Consider the following 27,219-nt stretch of genomic DNA (forward strand, 5'->3'; position numbering starts at 1 on the left):
ACCATTATAAGAAGCAAATATAAGTGCTGTCCAAAATAATTTAAATAATTTCCAAATATTATTTTGAAATATAAAATTAATAAAATAAATTTCAAATACATTATCTATTTATTTAATAATCTCTCTGTGACTCAAAGTTTTCATACCATGCGATTAATGAATGCGATGTTCTTGGCTTCATTACCTCTAACGCGTCCTCCAAATTCTTCTTTGATATTACTTTAGCAGGCGGCACTTGCCTCAATGCATTCATTGCAGCTTCTCTACAAATGCCTGCAATTTCGGCGCCACTATAACCATTTGTTTTCTTGGCCAACTCCGACGTATCGATATCATTTTCGAATTTCATTTTTCGCATATAAACTTTAAATATTTCATTTCGTGCATTTTCATTCGGCAATGAAACATAAATCATTCGGTCGAATCTTCCCGGTCTTAACAATGCCGGATCCAACAAATCCGGTCGATTTGTTGCAGCTATAACTACAACGGAAGCATTAAACTTAGTGTTAATTCCATCCATTTCAGTTAACAACTGAGTTAAAACTCGATCAGTGACATTGGAACCACTATCACTTGAAGATCCACGTTTCGTTGCCATTGCGTCGATTTCATCAAAGAATATAATCGACGGCGATGCAGCACGCGCTTTCTTAAACACTTTCGCAACTGCTTTTTCACTTTCGCCTACAAATTTGTTAAATAGTTCGGGACCTTTAACAGCTATAAAGTTCATTTTACTTTCGGTGGCTATAGCTTTAGCCATTAATGTCTTAGAGCAACCAGGAGGACCAAACAATAATACTCCGCGCGGCGGCCGAATGCCCAAACGTGTGAAACATTCCGGGTTTTCTAATGGTAATGTAACTGATTCGCGTAATTTGCTTTTAACTTCTTCATAGCCGCCGATATCATTCCAATGCACTTCGGGAACTTCGAGTGTAATATAACGTAATGACGAAGGCTTAATATGTGATATACTTTGTAATAATGTCGTCCCTTCAATGATAGACTCACTTACAAGTCGTTCTAAATCACCTGCGCAAAATCCAGTTGCAGATTTCGATGAATTAACGATGTCGTCTTCTGTAAATTCAGGAGAATTAATACATAATGACTTAAGGATTTTATGGCGCTCTTCAGGCGTTGGTGTTTGGATCTCTATGACTTCTGTGATACGATCGGAATGAAATAATATTCGAGGAAAGTTTTCAATGTCCGACGTAGTTATAATTGTTTTATACTTTTCACATAAAATTGAGATCGTGGAAATCAGTCGGCGTGAAACTTCATCATTCCCTAATACTTCGGCATTTTCTAGGACGTATACATCATAGCCTTTGGCGTTGAGAAGAATTTGCTCCGAAATTCCATAAGAATTTGATAAAAGGGAAGGTAAGGAATGAGTACAAAAACTGAGTTTGGGATGATTGTATATAATGGACTTAAGAAGTTTCGTCTTGCCACAACTTGTAGGACCGGTTAGAAGTATTGATTTATGTTGTGATCGATTGCTTATGATTTCTGAGATTTTGGAATATTGACTTTCAAGTGAAACGGGAATACTAGTGGATTCAATCGTGGTTGTAATAAAGGTTGTACGCGGAACAATTCGAAAATATTCATTTTCATTTTCGGTTTTGGTGATAGAATAATATTTATTGCCATAAAAAAGGACTGTGCCACTCTTAACTACAAGGCCATTGTAGATAGAGTTGAAAATTGAACAAATAGATTGAGGACAATTGATGATAAAAATTCTTTCTGCATCAATAAATTGATCAATTGGAATTAAACTAAAAGAGGATTTTCTGTTTCGTTGAATTTGAAGATAATTAACAATTAGATCATCAATAGCAAATTCATTTTTGCTTACTTTATTAGATGGCCAGCAATGAACTATAATGGAACGATCACCATTTGTTATTTCGAGTGGCACATCTGTAGAAACACCATTTATACACATAATATCAGGATGAACAAGACATCTTAAAAATGGTGGTTTTCCTGGAATATCTCTTAAACCTGTTTGTGTAAATGAAAATGACGATAAAAGGAGTTTCATAGGTTGTGGATCTATTGGCCAATCAGTTGGTTTTTGGATTTTTGGATTTTTTCCTTTTTTTTTCATTTGAAGAAGATCTTATTTAACAGTATATGTGAAAAATTTCACATAAATGTACTGGTCGTTCAGATATTTGTAAAGTATTCATTTTATCCACAACGATATGATAAACGGTCATATTGCCATGTAGGTCAATTTCACCTCAAGGAAATTTACAAAAAACACATTTTCCATTATGTAAATTTCAACTCTAATTGATCCTAAAAAATTCAGATGTTAATTGTAAATCAAAACGAATTCTCTCAAGATTACATTGAAATTTGAAATCAATAAATGAAACATTTATTTATGAAATAAATTATCAGTCATTTTTGATGTATGTATATTTAATTTCTCAAAAAAAAAAATTCTTGATTTCAAAAGTTTTGAGCTTCTTTTATCGTATATTTAACCCATGTATCCTTGTTTATTTTTTTATATTGATGGGAAATACTGTGACCAAAGCAAAAAATATACAACAAACTCATTCATCATACCAAAGTAGGTTTATACTTGAATCGCTAGAAGGAATTATTTTTAAATTATCTGAAGATAATATTCATGATTCTGCTGAAATGACGTTGTATTTAGTATATGAGAATTTTTTGGATTTTCCTTATTATTTTATTTGTAGATTTATTTATTCATCATTTATTTCAAAACGGAAAGATTGTACATTTTATTTTATGTTTATAGAAGAAATTAATACTAAAGAAAAAGATATAAACCCAAGCATTAATGGATTGATTAATGAATTTGTAAATTTTATTCTTTCATTAAATTCTAATGAATCGTTTTATCTTCTTGAAAAGATGATCGAAATGAATTTAATCTCTTCATCTTTAGTCAAGGATAAAAACACTTTTTATTTCGCACATTATATTGATAATGAGGATTTGTCATTTTATAAAAATAAGAATGAAAATTATGATGAACTTTCAGCAAATGATTATGAGCTTCATAAGAAATATATTACAGAAGGACACAATCCAGATAAAATTGCAAAAATACTTCAAAATGATGAAATAGAAAAACTTCAAGAAATATCATCGCAAACTAATTTTAATTTTAATCAATATATTAAACCATCACTTTATGAAAGATATTCATATATTAATCATTCATTTGTTTCATTAATTGAATATGCTGCATTTTTTGGGTCTGCTAATTGTTTTAAATATTTACTTATGAATGATGCAAATGTAATGTATGCTGGTAAATATGCAATTGCAGGTGGAAATCTTGAAATTATTCATTTATGTGAGCAAAATCATGCATCATTTGAAAATGCAAATGAAACGGCAATTGAATTCCATCGAAATAATATCTTTAAATATCTTTATAAAAATAAAATTGTTGAAAATTATAATGAATATGAAATTTTATGCTTACTTTTAACAAATGAATTCATGAATATTAAATTATTTAATATTTTACTTGAACAAGAAAGAATTAATGTCAATGCAAAAGATATTTTTTTGTTTTATTGAAAATTTGTTTTAATAAATTAGAGGAGGAATTTAATATTTGGAAATTATTTAAAATATTTAATACATTGCTTTTTTATGCATCTGAAAAAGGTAACATAGAAATAGCTAAATTGCTTCTTGAACAAAAATGGATTGACATTAACGCAAAAAATTTTTATTTGTTTTATTTGATATTTTTTAAATATTTTTTGTGTTTCAAAATGATATTTGGAAATTTCTTGAAATATTTGAAACAGCACTTATTTGGTCTTCTAGAAATGGTAAACTAGTTGGGGTTAAATTACTTCTTGAGCAAAAAGGTATTGATGTTAATGCAAAAGATAACATATTTTTTAATAATTTAATATATCAAAATAATATTCAGAAATTATTTAAATTATTTAACACAGCACTTATATATTCATCCGAAAACGGTCATTTAGAAATAGTTAAACTACTTCTTGAACAAAAAGGTATTGATGTTAATGCTAAAGATATTTATTTGTTTTATTTAATATTTATATCCTTTAATTTTGTGTTTTGTTACAGATTAGAATTAATAATATGATTTCTCGCACGACAACACAAATATTTATCGTCACTTTCACGTTATTGCTTACTTTCTTTAATTTCATAAATTTTTAATGTTAAAAAGATGTTTTTCTCTTGTTAATAAGCTTATTAATAGAAATTTGGTGATGAGTGAGATACAAAGTGATTACATTGTATTTATTTTGTTCCAAAAATTAAACAGAAATAATTTATAACATAAATAAAGATAACTTTGATACATCTATTTCAACATTATGCAAATTTTATGATAATTCACAAACGTATTCATTCAACTTGATCATCTACCGTTTCATTTATCCTATGTTTGTAGCAAAACTGAAAGATATAGATATAATTATTGAGTTTTTGAATTTAATTGAACGAGAGATCAATAAAAATTAAGTTCAAATACTTGACATCTTTTCTCAATTCCTTCTGGAAAATAACACACAAGAATCTAATTATATTATTGGAAAGTTGATAGAAAAAGGTTTAATTAACTCATCAATTACTGAGAATATGAAGAGTTTATTTTTTTCACATTTTAAGGCAAATTTCGTTTTAGACAATAGATATCAATTTTCCGAATATTTCTCCGAAAACCTTGAAAAACTTAAAGCGAATAATTGGGAACTTCATAAGAAATATGTTAAAGAAGGAATAAATCAGAATGAAATTGTGAAAATAATTCGAAATGATGAAGTAGAAAAACTTCAAGAAATATCATCACAAACAAATTTTGATTTTAACCGAACAATTGAACCATCACTTTATGAAAGATGTTCATTTGTTAATCAAAAGAATGTCTCATTAATTGATTATGCAGCATTTTTTGGATCTGTTAAATGTTTTAAATATTTACTTATGAATGGTGCAAAATTAGATAACACAGGTAAATTTGCTGTAGCAGATGGAAATGAAGAAATCATTCATTTATGTGAACAAAATCATTCATCATTCGAAAGTACATATGAAACTGCAATTGAATTTCATCGAAATAATATCTTTAAATATTTATATGAGAATAAAATTGAAAGGGTTAATGATTTAGAAAAATTAGGAGAAAAATGATTTTGTGTTGTAATTTTGATATTCTTTCATTTTTGATTGAAAAAGGAATGGAAATAAATGAAAATATTATCATTGCTTCGATTGTAACAGGTAATTTATATATTGTTCAATATTTTCTTGAAAGCAATCCTATTCCTATTGATTTTTTAAAAATTTCAGGCTTTTCTAGAAATGTAGAACTTTCTAACTATTTAATTAACAATAGATATATAGATTTAAGCAAGATTGTTTGTTTATTTTATTGGATTTTTATTAAGGTAATTTTTTGTTTCATAAAAATTTTTAAATTTTTTTCAAAATATTTGTAGCTCTTACAAATGCTTCAAAAAATGGTTATACAGAAATCGTTAAATTACTTCTTGAACAAGAAGGAATTGATGTTAATGCTAAAAATATTTCTTTATTATATATGATATTTGTTTTAATAATTTTATATTTCAAAATAATATTTGGAAATTATTTAAATTATTTCGAACAGCACTTATTTTAGCATCTTTAAATGGTCATACAGAAATAGTTAAATTACTTCTTGAACAAGAAGGAATTGATATTAATGCTAAAAATGTTTATTTATTTTATTTAAATTTTATTTTAATAATTTTGGATTTCAAAATAATTTTTGGAAATTATTTAAATTATTTAATACAGCACTTTTTTTCGCATCTTTATGTGGTCGTACAGAAATAGTTAAATTACTTCTTGAACATGAAGGAATTGATATTAATGCTAAAGATATTTTTTTATTTTATTTAATATTTATTTTAATAATTTTATATTTTAAAATAATATTTGGAAATTATTTAAATTATTTAAAACAGTACTTATATCTGCATCTGAAAATGGTCATACAGAAATCGTTAAATTACTTCTTGAACAAGAAGGAATTGATGCTAATGAAAAAAATATTTAATTTATTTTAGTAATTTTATGTTTTAAATTAGTTTTTGGAGATTAATTAAAATGTGTTGAAGAAATCGATTTCGCTTTTATAAAAAAAACCGTAAGTTTTTTTTATAGATAATATGCTTATTAGAAAAATATTTGATTCATAGTCTTTTTCAAAATTGTTTTATTATTTTGAGAATTAATTTATAAAAATTGGCATGTATACACAATTTTTAAGATTCATAAAATATTTTTAGTTTTTATTGAGTGGACCGTTGTATCATCAGCTTTAACTAAGCAAACCTAAAACAAAAATTGTTTAAGAATGTTTGATTGTTCCAATTACAAGGAACGTAAAAAAGCGTTTCTATCTGATATTCTAAATATATGTCTGAAAAACAGAAAAATAATACTAATAATTCATATTCTTTGCAAAGAAAAAGTGAAAGCTCATTAGGAAAAAAAATTTTTATGGAAACACTTTTAGCAATCGAACGTGCAATATTCTTAAAATATTTAGAATCGATTCAAACTAAAGAAGAAAAAATTAACAAAAATAAAACTCAAATCATTGATATTTTTATTGATTACATATCTCAAATGGAAACATATTATTTAATCGAGAAAATGATTGAAAAAAAAATTAGTTGACGGAAACATAACAAAATAATTTTCTACAAAATATTTGATGCATTATGAAACAATAAGAGATAACAGAATGTTATCTTATAATTATGATAATCATGAAGAAAATAAGAAATTATTTTCAGAAGGAGTTAATGAAAATGAAATTGCTAAAATGATTCGAAATGAGAAATTGAAAAACTTCAATAAATTTCATCTAAATCAAATTTTGACTTTAATCAAACAATTAAAACATCACTCTATGAAAGATGTTGATTTATTAATGAAGAAAATGTTGCATTAATTGATTATGCAGTATTTTTTTCTTCTGTTAAATTTTTTAAATATTTACTTATGAATGGTGCGAATGTTAAAAACCAGATTAAATAATACAGGTAATTATGCAATTGCAAGTGGAAACATTGAAATCATTCATTTATGTGAACAAAACTCTTTATCATTTGAAGGTGCATATGAAACTGCAATTAAATTACATAAAAATGATGTATAAAAAAAAGTTCATGAAAATAAATTAGAAAAATTAGACAAAAATTACCAAAAATCAACAAAAAGAAAACTTATTAATGCAGCTCTTAATGATAATATAGAAATATTAAAATTACTTCTTAAACAAGACGGAATTGAGATTAATACTGAAGATAAATAAATATTTATTACATTTAGAGATTATTTGAATAATTTTATATTTATAAATAATTTTCGTGGTTTATATAAATAATTTAACAAAGCGCTAGCTTTTGCAAGAAAATAATAAATAAAACTTTTTTAATGATTTAAAAAATTTTCATGTTATTCAATTCAATTATAATGAATGGAAACATTATTTGTTTGTTTCAGTATTTGGTAATTATTTAATCTAAAAAAACATTTATCTACAAAACTCATAATTTTTTAATTTGAGTTTAAAAAAAGACGTTTCTAATCATATGATAAAAATATAACATATAAATCTTTCATGATGTGACAGTATAATTTTTGGAATATTGAAATTTATTCGTATTTAAAATTCCTTTTGCGATATAAAAATGATGGAATTGAACTCGTATATTTTGGTCGATATTTAGGATATTTCTTGATTGTATCTCCTTTATTTTGTTTAACATGTTTGCTTGGCGTTATTTTTTCTAGGATTTTTGTTCTTCCTCCAATATTATCTGTTTTATATCTCTGTTTTTCTTTGATAATATTTCCTTTTTCTTTATCAATATCACTGTTAATATTTTCATTTTCATATGTTAAATCACTCGGAATATCTTCAAAATATCGATATTTCCTTCCTGACATTTTACTTTCAAATCGTGCCTTTTCTCGTATATAATTTTTTTGTGTTTTAAAATGTTCTCGTGATAAAAATCCAATTTCACCACTTAATGCTGCTCCTAATACATGTGGATCAATATCCATATAATTAATTTCTTCATGACTATCATGAATATATTTGTTATTATTATTTATAATAATATCTTTTGAATGTTCTTCATTTTCATCAATTTCATCAATTTCTTCTTCTTCAAATGATGATGATGTTGAAAGTGTTCTTGGTGGTTCACCTGCATGTAATGTTTCAAATTCATATTCTGTAATAGGAATTCTTAATGGTCGTTGAGAATTATCAATAGGTCTTTGAAGAAATTTTGTAATATCAATTTCATTATTTTGTTTATTTTTATTCATTTGATTCATTTTGTTAAAATACGTTTAAATCAATAACCGTTATTTGATAATCAAATTCAAATTATATTAAAAGTGTCATTTTAAATGGAAAGGAAAAAACCAATTTTTGAAGTTGAAGAATTTAAAGCTTATCAAGAAAGTGAAGGATTTTATGTCATTGAAAATACGCCGAAGAAATTTGAAGGAAAATCAGTTTCTATATATTTAATTGAAGGGAAAGAAAAATTAATTCTTTGTCTTACACATGGACATGTTGATCATGCAGGAAATATTTACGATTTTGATGAAATTTATATGAATGAATCCGATAAATTTTTGATACCCTAATTATAAAGGACAAATTCATAATGTTAGACAAGGTTATAAATTTGAAATAGGAGAACGTTTTGTTGAAGTTTATGAATTCAAAGGGCATCACGCCAGGCTCCATTGGGCTCCTTTGACAGCAAAGAACATTATCTTTTTCACGGGCGATGCCATTGGGAGTGGTGAAGTCTGGATGCAACATTACGACACTTCCGCTTGAATCCATTTTTATCAGTTACAAAATTTATTCATCTTTCAACTCCGGGAAGAAATCACGCTAATTTACGTTGGACATTTACTTTCACCAGTTGGTCTTGATTATGTTGATAAAGTTGAAAATATTGTCAACAAAATTGTTAAAGGTGAAGAATACGAATCAGAGAAATACGATCCGCCATTTCCGGTTGAGTGTGAACCATATTTTTTGTACGCGAAGACAGGGTCAGCGTTATCTTTAATCCTCATAAAATTCACATATATTTAAATGAAAGTAGTTTCGTAATAAATTATTTTTATTTTTATTCTTAAATATAATAAAGTAAAACGACTTTATCTAAAAGAGATATCACATTTTTAATTAAAAAATATGAAATAATATCACAATAAAACAAGTTTCAGAAATGAGTTGACATTAATGCAAAAGATATTTCAAAGATTTAAATGAATTTAAATACACAAATGAAACAAGTTTGAGATGACACCTTCTGATAAATGAACAGAAGGAAATATTTTTCTGACTTTAATAAAATGCAAACAATTTCATTTATTCTAAACGTTTTATCAAATTGCAGTATCAATTTCTGAGATCAGAACAGTGTCTTTCGAAAAAATTGATTTTGAAAATAGTTCGATAAAAAGTGAGTGTACAAAATATGCGATTTAGGCAATAAATTTTTGTCCATTTCTATAAGCGAAAGTCATTATCAAACGAACGTTTCCCCTTTGCGTCATGAGTCATGAGCCATCCCATTTCAGGCTTCAGTTGGAATGTGTTTGGGTCTTGCGAAGAGACCGACGAAACCAGCGGATATTTTCATCGGCATACTATCGCCGTCAGGGGAACTTGATTTTGAATGGGATATCGACAATTTCTTCTGCAATTTCTGCTCTAGTCGATATCTTATCCAAACTCAACTTTTTCATTATCTTTGTCGTATGGGAAAAAACACTGTAGAACCAGCCATCGTAATATCCTGGATCATAAATACCATGCCCGTTCTTCACGCGAACCATATTTTTCCAGAATTCTTTGTTGACTTTCCCTTTCTTCGTGTTGATGATTTCTGTTATCACTGGTTTTAAGTTTGGATGTCCACCACTCATTTCATATTTTCTCAATGAAATTTAGTTTCTCTTCAAAGGTTTTCCCAGTCTCAATCAGTGCCTTCAATAGTTACATAAGAATTCCACAAGAACACATCATGCATGAATAATCAAAATAATTTTTGAAAGTGGCCATTATCGTTAATTGACATGTGCTGAGTGAAACTGGTGTAGTGGTCGTAAAGTTTGGTGTGATCCCTTCAATGAGATCTCGTGGTATATTATCAGAAATTTTTTCGTTGATTTCAGAAAAGATACTCATCAATCTTCAACTGTGGCTGTACTTGGTGTGAGATCAGTACGATCTACACAAAGTTCCTTTTTGCCTTGAAAGTCAACAAAACTGCTCCTGAATTTTTCTGAATTATTGTTAATGTGTCGTGAAAATCCTTGTAAAATTAAAAGCCAAACGATGTCAGGACTAAGAGTAAACGGATAGTGACGTTTGTAGGCTGATATAAATCCTTGAAAAACAGTGTTATTTCCATAATTTACATAATCTTGGTCAATGGACGTACAATAAAAACGATTCTTTTTTGTTAACATCTTGATTATTTCATCTTTTGTTGACTTAGGAAGTCCTTCGGTAGGTGGTTCAAGTTCTTCAATTTGAACAATTGTTGCTGAACTCTTTGGATCCAACATGAAAAAATGAAATCATGAACAATTGGCATTTTTAAATATAAAATATGTCAACAGAGGAAAATTCTGTCAACGCCAGAGGGTTGACACCATAATAAACTATTCATTTTTTCCGAATAAAGTTTTATTTTACAACAACGAGTTCTCAAAAATTGTCAATGTGTAGCTGAATATGAGTTTGACACATAACGATCAAAACCAATTCGAAAAGTGGGCGTCATACAAAAAGTGAAATCCACGATCAAAAACGAGTGTAAAAGTCGCTCGTTTGAATACTTTACATTTCAAAACAAAAAATCAATTTTTATCGAAATTCGCTTATACGATCTTTTTTCAACTTTCGTACATTCATATAATAATTCAATATATTAAAATATCATTATTAAAAGAAATTCTACCGACTATAATATAAGATATTGTAATTTGATTATTCAATATATATATGGTCAAGATATTTCGTTTTAATTCGAGAATTATTTGATTTTTTTGGTTTATTTCATCATTTTTCCTATTATAAATATTACCAATTTCGTTTTCCTTCCCCAGGCTGATATTCATTTTAGAGATGTACTCCAAAGCCTCGACTTTTTGATGAGACGTCTTCGCATAGGAATTTTATTTTGATTAACAGAAAAAGTTGGAATGATGAATTCAAAATATTGTCAGTAATTACTGACATCCCTCTGTCAACGCCTCAAAAAAATCGAAACAGGAGACTAATGATTAATAAATATTTTTTATGTTCATGTTATTATTAATATATTTATTATATATCATTTTAAATTATTACAACCTGATATCGGTCTTGCGATTTAAGTTAGATAGCACAAAAATTTCTCTTAGAGCTGTTAGATGTATTGAACAAAAATGGAAAACGACAATCACTTTGTATTCGCCTCTTCTTTCAAAGATAATAAAACATTTGATAACAATACATTTTATATAATGTCAAAATTTTCCATAATTACTCGAAAAGTGAAACAATTGGATAAGTTTGTTCGATTCCAAATGAAACACAAAATACAAGATTTTGATTTTTTTAAACCTGTCCTATCAACAGATATCATCAAAGTTGAAGGACCAGTACCAAACACAAAGCCAGTTTCTCAATATTTAAATAATAATCAAAGCAAAAAGAAAAATAGAAGAAGAAATAAAAAAGGGAAACCAAATCAAACGAAGTTACCACAAATTCGAGAAACACAAGAAGAAATTGATGCATGGATTGCAGAAAGGAAAAAAAGATTTCCTACAAGATCAAGAGTTAACACAAAATTACAAGAAGAAATTGACCGAGAAGAGCGTGGCGCAATAAGTCTTAATGGTGATTCCAAAAACAAAGAAAAACAAAAAAGAATTTCGCCAATTGAAGCATCAACAAAATCACCTGTCAAAATACATTCTTTCATTGATGAACTTACTGAAGATGAAGAAAGGCGAGAGAGAAGTATAATTCTCCAATGTTTTAGATATTTTGTACGTCATAACTTTTTACAAGATCCACTCATAATTTCTCAAACAGATCAACAAAATGAAGAAGAGGATGAGTGTTCAACATCATATGATTCATATTCAGAACATCAAGAGGACGAAAACTAGGAAACATTTTACTATTTATTTTCTAACATACGATAGAAATTTCAATGCTAAATTTCTATCGTTCTATTGAAAATCAGTTCATTTTCAACAAAAAATTTTTGATACTATCCAATAAATCTTATACATATATTTTATTAAGCACATATTCATTTTCTTAATCATTTTCATCGTCACCGCCCTCAAGCATTGCAATTACAGTTGCAATATTTGAAATATAATTTGAGATTTCCGCAATTCGTTTTCTATTTCTTTCCAAATCTGTTTGTCTTGCATTTGATGTCAAAATTTCTATTTTCCTTTTATACATATTTGTTATGTCTTCTTGTCGTCGATATAGTTTAGTAGTTCTATGTTCGTGAGATTGCGTAATTGTTGTTAATAACGAATCTTTATCTACAAGAATACTTCGAATTTCATCAGAAACATCTAAAATCGCGCCTTGACTAAATTTCTCCCATAATCGAACGCATATGTCCATTACCTTTTCATTGTAATCATTCTCAAGATTACGAATCGAGCCGAAAAATAAAATTATTTTGTCGTTGATGATGTTCATTCGATCATCAAGTTCAGTTTCATACATATGAATCATTTCTGTGACTTGATCAACTAATGAGAATTCTTCCGTAAAAAGTTCATCTTTAATTTCATCAATTTCAGTAAGAAATGTTTTGTTTTCATTGCTTTCATTGGTCTCATTTGTTTGTTCTTCTTCAGTATTAAATGACTCCATAAAAACTCTGCGTCTTCGTTCTAAATCTTTGACAATTTCAACCATTTGAAGGCGATTTTCTTCGGATATATAATTATAGGCTTGATTAAATAAAGATTCTTCTTCATCAAGTAAACGGTTTTGGACGATCATTTCATTCACAAAACTTTCTATCGTACGTTTGAGATCATCTGTAAATTTTAGATATGGTTCAGCAATTTCACTGATAGTACGTATCTTGTTATGGTCACTGTCTTTCCTAAAAAGAGAATTATGAAGATTGGAGATTTTGGTAAGGAATGAATCTCTAAGAAGTTGATTCCTAGCTTCTTCTGCTTTCTTTGTTTCTTGTTGTACCCTTTCGTAGTCGTCACTTTGTTGAAGGTTGTTTAGATTTTCTGAATTTCTTTCCTTTGCATCAATAATGTCAGCAGCAGTTACACGTGCATAATCTAGAAAGCGAAGGTTGGGTAGATAGGCAAGGACTGTGAGTTTGAATATTTCTTTTTCTCTAATTGGATTTTCTGTTAATGTAAGAACACGGAGTGCTTTTAACTTGAATAAATGGGCTAACTCGCCAAGGTCTTCTATCTTATTTCTACCTAAAGATAAAAGCTTAAGCTTTGGAAGAATTGGAAAACCTTCAATTTTTTTGATTTGATTATTAAACAATGAAAGTTCTTCAAGTTCAACAAGAGTTTCTAGCCCATCAAAACTTGAAATCTGATTGAAAGAAAGATCAAGTTTTTTAAGTGTTACCAATGTTGTTAAATTTTCAATTTTTGTAATTAAATTATTGGACAAATTTAATTCCTGCAAACTGGTATAACATTGCAAATTATCAATTTTTCTTATATGCATGTATGAAAGACGAAGAACTTTGATATCAGGAGGAGAAAGAGAAATGATTCCATTCCCATTTTTTTCTGATTCTTCAAGTCTTTCTCTTTCTGATTCTGTTAGGCCATTTCTTGCACCAATTTGAAGTAATGTTTCATTTATAACGACTGGTTTTGGGTCTGAAAATTCCTCGTTCATTTGTTTTAGCGAATTTAACCGTCGTTGTACATTCTTCAAAATTTGTTTAAACACAAATTCTAAGCAAACAGAAGATTACTTAGTTTAAATGATTTTAAAAGGCAATTTTGGCCATGCTTGGGTGTATATTAATGAAGAATATACTTTCAAACCAACAAAAAAATTTTTTGCATTCATATTAATATAAAAATTACAATAAAATATTAAACAAAGTAAAAATGTTTGTTTATTTATTTTTATTTTTTAACATATAGCGATTAAAAAAGATGTTTTTAACCATTTTGATTGTATATATAACGCGTGCTCTCAAAAGAAGTGCAAGTACCAAAAAGCATAAAGAAATAGTTATAGTATCATATGAATCTGTTAAAACTTTTACAAAATATTCTGTATTTGTTCTGTCTGCCATGAAAACAAATCTAAATAAGCATTCAACAAAAATAATAAATTTCAGAATTTTTGCAAAAAATGTTATTTTAGGATTGATTTGTATTGCTTTTGATATATAATCAAATGCCATCTGGATATTTTTATGATAATAAATTGCCATAGCGAAAGAACTTTCATAATGAATATCTGCTTTAGTTTTATGATAATCATAAACGGTTTTATATTGAAAATCAGGAGCCGTTAAATTAACGTATTCTTCGATTTGAGTGTTATTTAACTTCAGGAAATTGGATAACAAAGCAGCCTTTTTAATTGATTCAACATTTCCTACGTAAGACAACAATAAATATATCTTATACGCATATAAGTAGTCTCTTTCTATTTCTGCATTTTTGGCAATTCTTTTCATTTCATCAAATATTACCAAATTTTGAGAATAATTAAAAAGAATGGAATATGCCTTCTTTTTACTTCGCATTGTTCCGATTCCATTAAGTTTCATATAAGCCCTTTCTACAGGAGAAATATTTTTTTCCTTTAAAAATTTATACTTTTTCCTTTGCGTGATGTTATTCCTGATGACATAATCCAAAAGTGCTTGAGAAAAATTACTATCAAATGAAATATTAAAGAACTCTTCAGACTTTTCTTTATCCCCAATTTCTTCAAAATACTTAGATAAAACATATGAACAAATTGGATCATTAATGTTATTGATTTCAGATATGTTGAATTTAGTGAGATTTTTCTCTACATATTTACCTGTAATAAAGAAATACATAGAAGGACATTGATTAGCATATCGAGCATTGATAAAATGAGAAATATTGTTGGATGATTTGAATAATAAATTTTTTGAACGATTACTTAAATCGATCATTTCATGAAGAAAATACAATGACCCATGATCGTATTCTGATTCTATTGTGTTTAATAGAGGGAATATGTCAAAAAATGCATTTTTAAAATTACGAGAATAGTGGATTCCAAATCTAGAATGAAAAGATAGGTGAAAACTACTGTATATTGATTCATTATTTAAAGTTTCAAATGATTTTGTTATGTTTGGTTTACATCCAATTCCAAAATAATCAAAAAAAGAAAGCATTTCTTTTGATTGCTGATGATTTTTATTTGCACCTTCAATCAGATATTGCCAAGAAATAGTGTCATTCATGCTTTGATCGAATAATCCAAGATAATGAATAATTGCATAGAAAAAAGATGCATCCGGATTTCCATTATCTGCAATTTGTTTTAGTGTATTTATAGCGAAACTTCTATCAGTATTATGTTTTAAATTTTTCTTTATCTTTAATAATTCATTTGAAATTTTTGGAAATGAAAAGTAATCTCTGATAAAAGAATCATTATTTCTTATATAGTATTTAGGTAAAATTCGATTATAAATTGCTATAATAACAGGAAAAAACATTTATTCTTTTGACCGTTTATTTTGCCTACCAAGACTGCAATCTTCGTTAAAACTAATTTTTTTCAACTAATAATTAATATTTTTGAATTTTATATATATGTCAATCTTCATCACAATACCAGCTGGTTTGATTATTCTACAAAATATCATTTTTTATGATGATTGATCAATTATTAAATTTTTGAAATAAAAGCTTAAATATTATGTTAACCAAATATTTCTAAATCCACAACACATATAAATTTCAAACATACTAGAGTTACATTATAATTTATTTAAGTAACCAAATCCTGTCTGTGATTGAATTTTTATCGATACCATTAGTCGATCTTCTCAAGAAGCTTTTACTTAAAGATCCCGAAAAGCGTTTAACACTTGAAGGGATCAAAGAGCACATCTGGTTCAGTCAATGTGAGTATAATGTCATTGAGCAATTTAAGGCCAATTACGATTCACAAAGTAATGTCATCGACAAAGAAATTGTACAAAAAATGTCGGAAGATGGTGTCGACTGCAGTTTATTCAACGAAACATTAAATGAAATCGACGAAAGCAACGAATATTTGATATTATACAAACAATTACTAAGGCAAAAGATGACGGACTCAATGAACGACTTAACTGCGCAGCTCGTCAGCTACAAAAGGCAAATGCCGCAAAGAAGGCTCTTGTTTTCTAACGCAAGCAATAGTAATAACAACGCGAAGAACATTCGCGGCTCGATGCTATCAGATAAAAGCGCCGGCTTGCTCGGATTCCCTTCAGCAAATCCGCAGCAGCAGCAAATGAAGGAAATGTTCCCCGGATCGCTGAGCCCACCGCGAATGGTGAAGACTTTGCCACTACAGAGCCACGTGACTGCGCCGCCAAGAAGGTTGTCGAGGCCGGTGGCGGTGAGAAGGCCTATAAGTGGAATGCCGGACTTAATGCACAAAAGTCAAGAAATGTAAAGTAAATTAATGTATTCTTTAAACGTTTATAAGCATTAGGAAACGAAATAAATGTTGTTACTTAGTAAATGTTGTTGTGCAAAACATTATCAACTTTGCATTCATTGTATTGGTGATTATATAGTTTGAAAATGCGATGAAACGATTAGATAAATTAATTAATTGAGATGGGGAATCGTATGTATCGATCTTGTTACGTTAGGTGTTGAAATGGTAGAGTAGCCAATTTTGAATTTCAACGCATCTAAAAAGATCTTGCTTTAATAGTTTTTAAAAAAATTTAGTACAATGCTTTCATTTATTTATGCTTTAAAAATTTCTTTCTATGATTACTGTACAGTTTTTATTAGAATTTAAGAGTAAAATTGATCTTTAAAATAAAATTAGCATGAGAAAAGAAGAAATACTTACACCAAATACAAGTGCTTTTGTTATTGAAGAAGACTTTGGCTGAAATGAATTTGATGAAGTATTTGATTGTGTGTATGATTTGGAATATATGTTAGAATTTGTTTTTGTTGAAGAGAATGTATGTGTTGGGGAAAATGTATATATTTGGGAAAATGTATTCGATTTTGTAAATGATTTTGTTGGCCACGGATTACAATTTTCTATTGTTGTTCCAATTGATACATTAAGTTTACCAAATGTTGTTGAATTATAAGTCTCTAATGTCATTACGCATTTTATAGGAGAACCTTTAAATGCATCTTTATTAACATTAGGTTCTGAGTGACCATAATAATAAACACAAGTAAGAGAAATACAATTTACAAATGCTTGACTTTCAATTGATTTTACACTTCCACTTATTATAACTACTGATAAATTAGTGCAATTTTCAAAGGTATTATCACTAATCAAAGTCAATGAATTTGGAATTTCAATTTTTTTAAGAGATACACATAAACAAAATGCGCAATAATCAATTCTAGTTAAGTTGTTTCCAAAAATAACATTTGTCAATTTACCACAACTAGCAAATGCATTCTCTCCAATTACATGAAGTGAATTTGGTAATTTAATTTCTTTAAGTGAAATACAAAGAGAAAATGAATATGAACCAATTTCTGTTAAATTTTCATTAAAAATTACTTCTGATAATTTACTGCAACCTGGAAATGCATGACTTCCAATTATAGAAAATGATTTAGGGAATATAATTCTTTTAAGTAAATAGCATTCAAGAAAGGCATATTTAGAAATTTTGGTAAGCTTTTCTCCAAAAATAACTTCTGTTAATATCCGACATTTTTCAAATGCAGATTCTTCAATTATAAAAATTGAATTTGGTAATTTAATCTTTTCAAGTGAAAAGCATTCATAAAATGTATATTTGTTAATTACTGTTATATTTTCTCCTAAAATAACGTTTGATAATTTTGAGCAAAAAGAAAATGTATATTCCTCAATAGTAGTTACCGAATTTGATAAATTAATGCTTTCAAGTAATGAACATCGACCGAATGCGTTTTTCTTGATTTTGATTAATTTTTCATTAAAAATAACTTTTGATAATTTTGTGCATTGATAAAATGCATATTTAGCAACAATAGTAACATTTCCACCAAAGATAACACTTGATAATTTTGTGCATTGATAAAATGCTGAACTACCAATTGAAGTAACTGAATTTCCAATTTTAACAGAGGCTAAATTAGTCCAACCTTTAAATTCATCAGAAGGTATTTCAATAACTCCATCAGCAATAACCAAAAATAATGCCTCTGTTTTATATTGTTTTGCTTTTTCAAAATCTTTTTGTGTTTGTATTGTAAGTGTTTTTGTATTATTATCAAATATATCAATTTGAAATGCTCGAATTATAAGATTGCAAAATATAAGAGAAATCATTTATATTTATAATAAAACATAAATGAATATGAATTGTATAAAAAATAAGACACAAAACTAAATTAAATTATATTAAGACATTAAAAATAAGTTCAGTCAGAATTTTCCCATTATTTATATTCTACACATCTTGAGCATGCGCTTTTTTATGTACTTTAATATATATACTTCAGAAAAAATGAAAAAATTGGACTCGCATTTTGTTAATTTTCAACCAGCAGCCTTTTAAATAAAATAAAAGGATAAATACAATATGTAATTAAAAACGATTTAGGAAAATAATATTTATATACTTCATACAAAAACAATTTATTTTTAAATGTAACTATGAAATTGAAGACTTGATTACAGGATCATGATAAATATCTTCTTTGATCTGTTCTTCCAATAACTTTTTTGATTTTTTGAGAATTTTAATTACGTTGTTTGCTTCTTCAAAGGAGAAAAATTGCTTTGGTTCATATATTCTTGTATATGTATTATGTTTTGTTTGTTCATGTCTTCTTTTTGGTTCAGTGCTTTTGCATTTTAAGTAAGAAAACATTTCTTGATCTTCTTTTTGGGTGATGGAATCAAATGGTTTGTTTTTACTTTTTTCAACTTTGAGAATTTCTTCAATTTCATTAATGCTGCGATGGATTTCCATTGTTTGCGTGTTTTTGAAGTTTTCAATATGATGTTTTATCAAAGTTCTATTTTTTTTTAACTTCTTTAAGGAGTTCTTTGCATTGATCTTTTATCACAACCAATCGTTTTCTGTCTCTTCTTCGTTTTTCTAATAATAAATTTTTTTTCATTTGAGAATGTTTTACAATTTTCGCAAACATCTTGAATTATTGATAAAAGATAAACTTGTTGATGACTAATTTTTGAATATTCTTTGAATGGCTTTTGTATAACTGTTGATAAAATTCCCATGCTTTTTTTGTAAAAATCATTCCAGCCACTTATCTCTTTTTTAATTATATGATATTTCTCTTGTAGCTCTCGTAATTCATTTGATAGCTTTGCCACTTGTTGTTGCTTACTGTCAATTTCTTTTTTATCTTCTTTGTTTTGTGGGTTTTCTTCTATTTGCTGTGGTTCCATTGTCTTAACGTCTTTTTATCTATTGGTTGTTTCCAATACAGCCCCAGGATAAACCAGCTGGTACACAAGAAAAACCCCTGGTACACCAATTTGAATATGCTTAAAATCAAGGAAAACGATAAAAAAATAATTCTATTAAAATTAAAATCTTATGTTATCAATTTCATTGCATATAACATAAATTATGTGTTATGTGTCAAATAACAAAAATTGAGAGAAAAAAGCTAGCTGCAATTGAAATTTGAATGAAACAATATGAAGTTTTAAATGGATCTTCATCCGTTACAAAGATTAAAGGGGCCACACACACTTGTTGATCTTAACATTTATTGCATCAAGGAAGAATATAGGGGGTTCGTAGACAGAATGATTAATTCAATGGACTTTATTCAAGCAGAAAGTGAACGCGAACAGGTTATTATTATGTATAATATAATTCAAGAAAACGAAATACCGATTGGGATTAAAACCAAAGCGAACTTTTTTAACATAGGTAAAAGTACAATACAGCATCACCTAATGCAATCAAATAATGAACAAATTTTAATCGGACGGCCCCCTTTACTAACACCAGAAGAACACGAAGATGTAAAGAAATATATTCAGCAAGGTGTAGAAGAACATTATCCAGAAAAATTATCTAGCAATTAGAAAATTTTATTTACGATATATATGGTAAATCACTTGAACTTGATTCAATTCGGTATTATATAAATAACAATCCTGATTTCAGAGTTGTACATGGTTCACCACTTGAAAGTTTACGTTCATTTTCTACAGAAATAGAAATTGATAATTATTTTAATGATCTCAAAGAGTTATTTAGTTTTAATATACAATCAAAGTTTGTGTTAAATATCGATGAAGTTGGATTTAATGAATATTATGATACAAAATCAATAAAATGTATTGTTCCACAAAATTACGTCGGTAACTCAATCTACTTTGCAGCTGATCGAAATTCATCACATTCAACAATGCTTGCAGGTATTGCAGCAGATTGATCTTCTTTAATCCCATTAATTATTTTGAAAAGAGATACTTTTGAACTTGAACTTTACGATTTTGGATATATATCGAATAAATTAATGTTAGCACATTCTGATAGTGGCTACATTAACGAACGCTTATTTAACAAATGGGCAAAAGATGTATTTTTTGAGGAAGTTCGGATGAAAAGAAATATATGCAACTATCCTGATCCAACAGTTTTAATATTTGATAATCTTCATGCACATACATCTGATGATTTTGTCGCAGAATGTCAAGAAGAACAAAACATTATCATTAAACCCATTCCGCTCCACACCAGCGATCAAATACAACCATTAGATCTGGGTATCTCTAAAAATTTAAAACATTATGTTCGATCATTTTCACCGCCAAGAGAACTGAATAAGCAAACGCAGAAGATCATGCAAATATACGATGCATATAGTACAGCGACATGTCCAAAATATGTTGTAGGTGCATTTAGAGTTGCAGGAATTATATCGCATCATAACGAAAAACTTGATTGTCTCAATGCTACTGTCAATACAGAATATGCAGAACATGTTCGGCATTTTCAACAAGAATCATCCTGCATAATGAAAGATGATAAAAAACGTTTTCACATGTTCAGATTAACTAATTTTAATGAAAAAAAATTATTCTAATTTTTAATGTTATAAATTAAAATGTAAAATGAATATTATAAATAATAAAATAATTATATTATTTTATAAAAAAAATTGGTGTACCAGAAGTTTATCTAGCGTACCTAGGGTTTTTCCTGGGACTATATTATCATTTTATGGAAAACCGAATAGAAGGAAAAAAATCTGAATTTTAGATTCCATAAAACTGTTGGCAGTTTTTTCTTATTGTTGTGAACGCAGTTTTTTCGTCGGTTTTCTGAAACTCGGCCATCTTCTTAATGATGACGGGTATGAAAAATTTCAATGATAGAGTCACCGATTATGATCATCTCATTGAGGTAAAAAATAAAATATAAATAAACTCAGATAGCCAAACCATGCAATGTAAGTTGGTATTTCTATTTAACTTTAAGTATTTTGATTATTTATCCAAGTAATAGTGATGTTGAACATTATGTTATTAACGTTCGTTTGTTTTGAACGGTTAGTTAACGTACAACTTGACAAAAAATGCCACTTATTCATTGATATTGTTGCCAACAGTGAAATTTCACTCAAAAAGTTTATGTTTGAGATTCATCGTTCTCAGGTAGAATTAACATTATTTTTCATGTTGGATCCAAAGAGTTCAGCAACAATTGTTCAAATTGAAGAACTTGAACCACCTACCGAAGGACTTCCTAAGTCAACAAAAGATGAAATAATCAAGATGTTAACAAAAAAGAATCGTTTTTATTGTACGTCCATTGACCAAGATTATGTAAATTATGGAAATAATTCTGTTTTTCAAGGATTTATATCAGCCTACAAACGTCACTATCCGTTTACTCTTAGTCCTGACATCGTTTGGCTTTTAATTTTACAAGGATTTTCACGACACATTAACAATAATTCAGAAAAATTCAGGAGCAGTTTTGTTGACTTTCAAGGCAAAAAGGAACTTTGTGTAGATCGTACTGATCTCACACCAAGTACAGCCACAGTTGAAGATTGGATGAGTATCTTTTCTGAAATCAACGAAAAAATTTCTGATAATATACCACGAGATCTCATTGAAGGGATCACACCAAACTTTACGACCACTACACCAGTTTCACTCAGCACATGTCAATTAACGATAATGGCCACTTTCAAAAATTATTTTGATTATTCATGCATGATGTGTTCTTGTGGAATTCCTTATGTAACTATTGAAGGCACGATTGGAGACTGGGAAAACCTTGAAGAGAAACTAAATTTCATTGAAAAATATGAAATGGAGTGGTGGACATCCAAACTTAAACCAGTGATAACAGAAATCATCAACACGAAGAAAGGGAAAGTCAACAAAGAATTCTGGAAAAATATGGTTCGCGTGAAGAACGGGCATGGTATTTATGATCCAGGATATTACGATGGCTGGTTCACAGTGTTTTTCCCATACGACAAAGATAATGAAAAGTTGAGTTTGGATAAGATATCGACTAGAGCAGAAATTGCAGAAGAAATTGTCGATATCCCATTCAAAATCAAGTTCCCCGACGGCGATAGTATGCCGATGAAAATATCCGCTGGCTTCGTCGGCCTTTCGCAAGACCCAAACACATTCCAACTGAAGCCTGAAATGGGATGGCTCATGACTCATGACGCAAAGGGGAAACGTTCGTTTGATAATGACTTTCGCTTATAGAAATGGACAAAAATTTATTGCCTAAATCGCATATTTTGTACACTCACTTTTTATCGAACTATTTTCAAAATCAATTTTTTCGAAAGACACTGTTCTGATCTCAGAAATTGATACTGCAATTTGATAAAACTTTTTGAATAAATGAAATTGTTTGCATTTTATTAAAGTCAGAGAAATATTTCCTTCTGTTCATTTATCAGAAGGTGTCATCTCAAACTTGTTTCATTTGTGTATTTAAATTCATTTAAATCTTTGAAATATCTTTTGCATTAATGTCAACTCATTTCTGAAACTTGTTTTATTGTGATATTATTTCATATTTTTTAATTAAAAATGTGATATCTCTTTTAGATAAAGTCGTTTTACTTTATTATATTTAAGAATAAAAATAAAAATAATTTATTATGAAATTACTTTTATTTAAATATAGTGAATTTTGCGAGGATTAAAGATAACGCTGACCCCGTCTTCGCGTACAAAATATGGTTCACACTCAACTGGAAATGGCGGATCGTATTTCTCTGATTCGTATTCTTCACCTTTAACAATTTTGTTGACAATATTTTCAACTTTATCAACATAATCAAGACCAACTGGTGAAAGTAAATGTCCAACGTAAATTCGCGTGATTTCTTCCCGGAGTTGATGAATAAATTTTGTAACTGATAAAATGGATTCAAGTGGAAGTGTCGTAATGTGCATCCAGACTTCACCACTCCCAATGGCATCGCCCGTGAAAAGATAATGTTCTTTGCTGTCAAAGAGCCCAATGGAGCCTGGCGTGTGCCCTTGGAATTCATAAACTTCAACAAAACGTTCGCCTATTTCAAATTTATAACCTTGTCGAACATTATGAATTTGTCCTTTATAATTAGGTATCAAAAATTTATCGGATTCATTCATATAAATTTCATCAAAATCGTAAATATTTCCTGCATGATCAACATGTCCATGTGTAAGACAAAGAATTAATGGCTTGTTCGTAAGTTTTGTAATAAATTCTTTGAAACCATCAGATGGAAAACCTGTATCAATAACTAAAGCTTTTTCTTTCCCTTCAATTAAATATATAGAAACTGATTTTCCTTCAAATTTCTTCGGCGTATTTTCAATGACATAAAATCCTTCACTTTCTTGATAAGCTTTAAATTCTTCAACTTCAAAAATTGGTTTTTTCCTTTCCATTTAAAATATTTTAACAAAATGAATCAAATGAATAAAAATAAACAAAATAATGAAATTGATATTACAAAATTTCTTCAAAGACCTATTGATAATTCTCAACGGCCATTAAGAATTCCTATTACAGAATATGAATTTGAAACATTACATGCAGGTGAACCACCAAGAACACTTTCAACATCATCATCATTTGAAGAAGAAGAAATTGATGAAATTGATGAAAATGAAGAACATTCAAAAGATATTATTATAAATAATAATAACAAATATATTCATGATAGTCATGAAGAAATTAATTATATGGATATTGATCCACATGTATTAGGAGCAACATTAAGTGGTGAAATTGGATTTTTTATCACGAGAACATTTTAAAACACAAAAAAAAATTATATACGAGAAAAGGCACGATTTGAAAGTAAAATGTCAGGAAGGAAATATCGATATTTTGAAGATATTCCGAGTGATTTAACATATGAAAATGAAAATATTAACAGTGATATTGATAAAGAAAAAGGAAATATTATCAAAGAAAAACAGAGATATAAAACAGGTAATATTGGAGGAAGAACAAAAATCCAAGAAAAAATAACGCCAAGCAAACATGTTAAACAAAATAAAGGAGATATAATCAAGAAATATCCTAAATATCGACCAAAATATACGAGTTCAATTCCATCATTTTTATATCGCAAAAGGAATTTTAAATACGAATAAATTTCAATATTCCAAAAATTATACTGTCACATCATGAAAGATTTATATGTTATATTTTTATCATATGATTAGAAACGTCTTTTTTTAATCTCAAACTAAAAAATTATGAGTTTTGGAGATAAATGTTTTTTTTTAGATTAAATAATTACCAAATACTGAAACAAACAAATAATGTTCACTAGAAATGTGTCCATTCATGATTTTAAAATTTTATTTTATCGTTTTTTCAAAAATCTTTCTCCAAGTAAATTTAACACACATTTAGTAAAGCATTCATGTTTCATTTAATTGCATTATATTTTTTTTTTATCGTTGTTTTCATCCATCACTCCAAAATTTTATCAAAAAATGTTTACATAAAATGTTTATAGAAGCATTTTTATATATTATTAAAATAATAACAACGGAATTACCAAGAACCTAATGTTATATTATATTTGCAATGTATTACTTTAAGATGTTTGTTGAATTTTACTTTTATATAAAGAGTTGGTATTTTTAGCGGCCAAATATACAGTCAAATACGATCAAAACACAGAGAAAAACGTGAATTGAAAATTGACATAATTTTCACTTCACATTTAATGAAGGTTTTTGTTGAGTACCAAGGTGTTAGGAAGGAAATCTTATGTGATGAAAGCTGCGACTGCATTCACGCAAAAGAACTTGCTTGCTGTGAATTTAATTTGTCACCAGCATTTACACGTATTTATTTCAATGGAAAGATCCTTCTTGGTGAAGAAATCATTACAAGCTTTGGAATTGAAGAAGGATCAGTCATTGAAGTTCAAACTGCTTCTCTTCACTAAACCATGAAAAGTCATTTTTAATAATTTCTTTTTCACAAAATGATTTTAAATAAATGAATCATTGCAAAAGAGTTTTATATCAAAAGAAACATAACGAGTTGTGTGATATTGAAATGTAAATTAATTAAATCTTGAATCAAATATCAGACGAATTATCGAATGATAGACATAAAAACAATAAAGAATGACACAATTCATATACAAAACAATGCAGAAACAATAAATTTAAATACACCTTTTTAAAAAAATTAATCTATTTGTTCCCTGGCGGCTGAAGTGGAAATGGATTATTCATAATTGTTATTCCTCTGATGTCAATATTGTGTACAGGTCTTCCATCAGGGAAAACTTTTCCATTGCAAATTGATGAAACAATTCCACCACCGTTGACAACACCTCCAATTATATGGTATTCATCTATTTGAAGAGGTACGCAAGAAATTGCGAATTGTGATGATTTTGTTATATGAATCTGTTGGTTTTCCTTATTTATGATATAAACAGGATATTGGAATCCACGTCTTGCGTCATCTCTCTCGTATGCGATTGGTGATCTCCAAACAGTTTCATCAATATCCGTATTGATAGAAACTTCAAAAAATTGTTCTCTTCTAACCCTTGTCACTTTTACATTCGTAAATAAACCTTTCAAAACACAACCGATGAAATTGATGCACCCCAAACCGGCGAAATCCACATCAAGCTCGATGGTGATCTCCCCAATCGTCGTATCCATTACAGCATATGGACGAGTTTTAATATGCATTTGCTTAAATATTGTGGCTTCATGAAGTGATTTTTGATTTGGTTGAGCAAGAAACCATGTAGATGTATCATCCTCTTTAAATACATCTTCTTGTTTAAGGTTAAGAGCATTAACAAAATTATTTGCATTACGTACAATATCTGATTCATGTCGAGTTACTTGTGTTGATATTAATGGATTTGGTGGAAGATTTCGAGAACGATTTGGATCATGAATAACAGTGATGCAACTTTGGTCGAATTCTTCTCCTGTTAGCAAATCAACCATCATATATGGTTTAATGTTAAAATCTATGATTGTTTGATAGTCATATACGTTCGACGTTTTTCGATTAACAACAATAGTTCTTTTTGGCGTTAAAATGTTTTCAGTAATTGGATCAATTTTTTGTCCTTCTGCATTTAATGTAAATTTAATTGGAACTAACTCTTCAACAGAAAAAGGAGCATCTTCTACAAAAGGATGATTTTGGTGTTCTGAGCACCAAACTGCTGCAGACTCTTTTGAAAAAGAGTAACCATGTTTGCATATATAAGGGTTTCTTAAAGGCAAATATGTCAAACAATCAATATCAAAATCAAAAGATGTTGGATCATAGACTTTTGCACCTTTATCACTTTCTTGCCCAGCTGTAATGTCAACGTGGGAATAACGCACGCCATCAACCTTCCTTTTTCTTTTTCCCATTTTGGGGATTA

The 27,219-nt window shown here is 28.4% G+C and overlaps 8 protein-coding genes across 8 annotated transcripts; 3 read left to right on the plus strand and 5 right to left on the minus strand.

Annotated features, from left to right (window-relative positions):
* Positions 1–112: 112 nt before the first annotated feature.
* On the minus strand, positions 113–2,065 carry GO595_004713 (AAA family ATPase; the record flags this gene model as incomplete). The annotated part of the gene is made up of 1 exon (XM_067917875.1): positions 113–2,065. The coding sequence occupies one exon, from the start codon at positions 2,063–2,065 to the stop codon at positions 113–115; it is 1,953 nt and encodes a 650-aa protein (XP_067775295.1).
* Positions 2,066–10,290: 8,225 nt separating this feature from the next.
* GO595_004714 (DUF4419 domain-containing protein) lies at positions 10,291–10,674 on the minus strand (the record flags this gene model as incomplete). The annotated part of the gene is made up of 1 exon (XM_067917876.1): positions 10,291–10,674. One exon carries the CDS (start codon positions 10,672–10,674, stop codon positions 10,291–10,293), a length of 384 nt encoding a protein of 127 aa, XP_067775296.1.
* Positions 10,675–11,679: 1,005 nt separating this feature from the next.
* GO595_004715 (uncharacterized protein) lies at positions 11,680–12,270 on the plus strand (the record flags this gene model as incomplete). Its single annotated transcript, XM_067917877.1, has 1 exon — positions 11,680–12,270. One exon carries the CDS (start codon positions 11,680–11,682, stop codon positions 12,268–12,270), a length of 591 nt encoding a protein of 196 aa, XP_067775297.1.
* A 154-nt stretch (positions 12,271–12,424) lies between these two features.
* Positions 12,425–14,020, minus strand: GO595_004716 (dynein regulatory complex subunit 3; the record flags this gene model as incomplete). Its single annotated transcript, XM_067917879.1, has 1 exon — positions 12,425–14,020. The coding sequence occupies one exon, from the start codon at positions 14,018–14,020 to the stop codon at positions 12,425–12,427; it is 1,596 nt and encodes a 531-aa protein (XP_067775298.1).
* A 2,316-nt stretch (positions 14,021–16,336) lies between these two features.
* On the plus strand, positions 16,337–16,795 carry GO595_004717 (uncharacterized protein; the record flags this gene model as incomplete). Its single annotated transcript, XM_067917880.1, has 1 exon — positions 16,337–16,795. One exon carries the CDS (start codon positions 16,337–16,339, stop codon positions 16,793–16,795), a length of 459 nt encoding a protein of 152 aa, XP_067775299.1.
* A 5,193-nt stretch (positions 16,796–21,988) lies between these two features.
* On the plus strand, positions 21,989–23,047 carry GO595_004718 (DUF4419 domain-containing protein; the record flags this gene model as incomplete). The annotated part of the gene is made up of 1 exon (XM_067917881.1): positions 21,989–23,047. One exon carries the CDS (start codon positions 21,989–21,991, stop codon positions 23,045–23,047), a length of 1,059 nt encoding a protein of 352 aa, XP_067775300.1.
* Positions 23,048–23,467: 420 nt separating this feature from the next.
* On the minus strand, positions 23,468–24,232 carry GO595_004719 (MBL fold metallo-hydrolase; the record flags this gene model as incomplete). Its single annotated transcript, XM_067917882.1, has 1 exon — positions 23,468–24,232. The coding sequence occupies one exon, from the start codon at positions 24,230–24,232 to the stop codon at positions 23,468–23,470; it is 765 nt and encodes a 254-aa protein (XP_067775301.1).
* Positions 24,233–26,008: 1,776 nt separating this feature from the next.
* On the minus strand, positions 26,009–27,208 carry GO595_004720 (peptidyl-prolyl cis-trans isomerase-like 2; the record flags this gene model as incomplete). The annotated part of the gene is made up of 1 exon (XM_067917883.1): positions 26,009–27,208. One exon carries the CDS (start codon positions 27,206–27,208, stop codon positions 26,009–26,011), a length of 1,200 nt encoding a protein of 399 aa, XP_067775302.1.
* Positions 27,209–27,219: the final 11 nt, after the last annotated feature.

The sequence above is a fragment of the Histomonas meleagridis genome (assembly GCF_020186115.1).
Source record: "Histomonas meleagridis strain 2922-C6/04-10x chromosome Unknown contig_27, whole genome shotgun sequence".
Taxonomy (NCBI): domain Eukaryota; phylum Parabasalia; order Tritrichomonadida; family Dientamoebidae; genus Histomonas; species Histomonas meleagridis.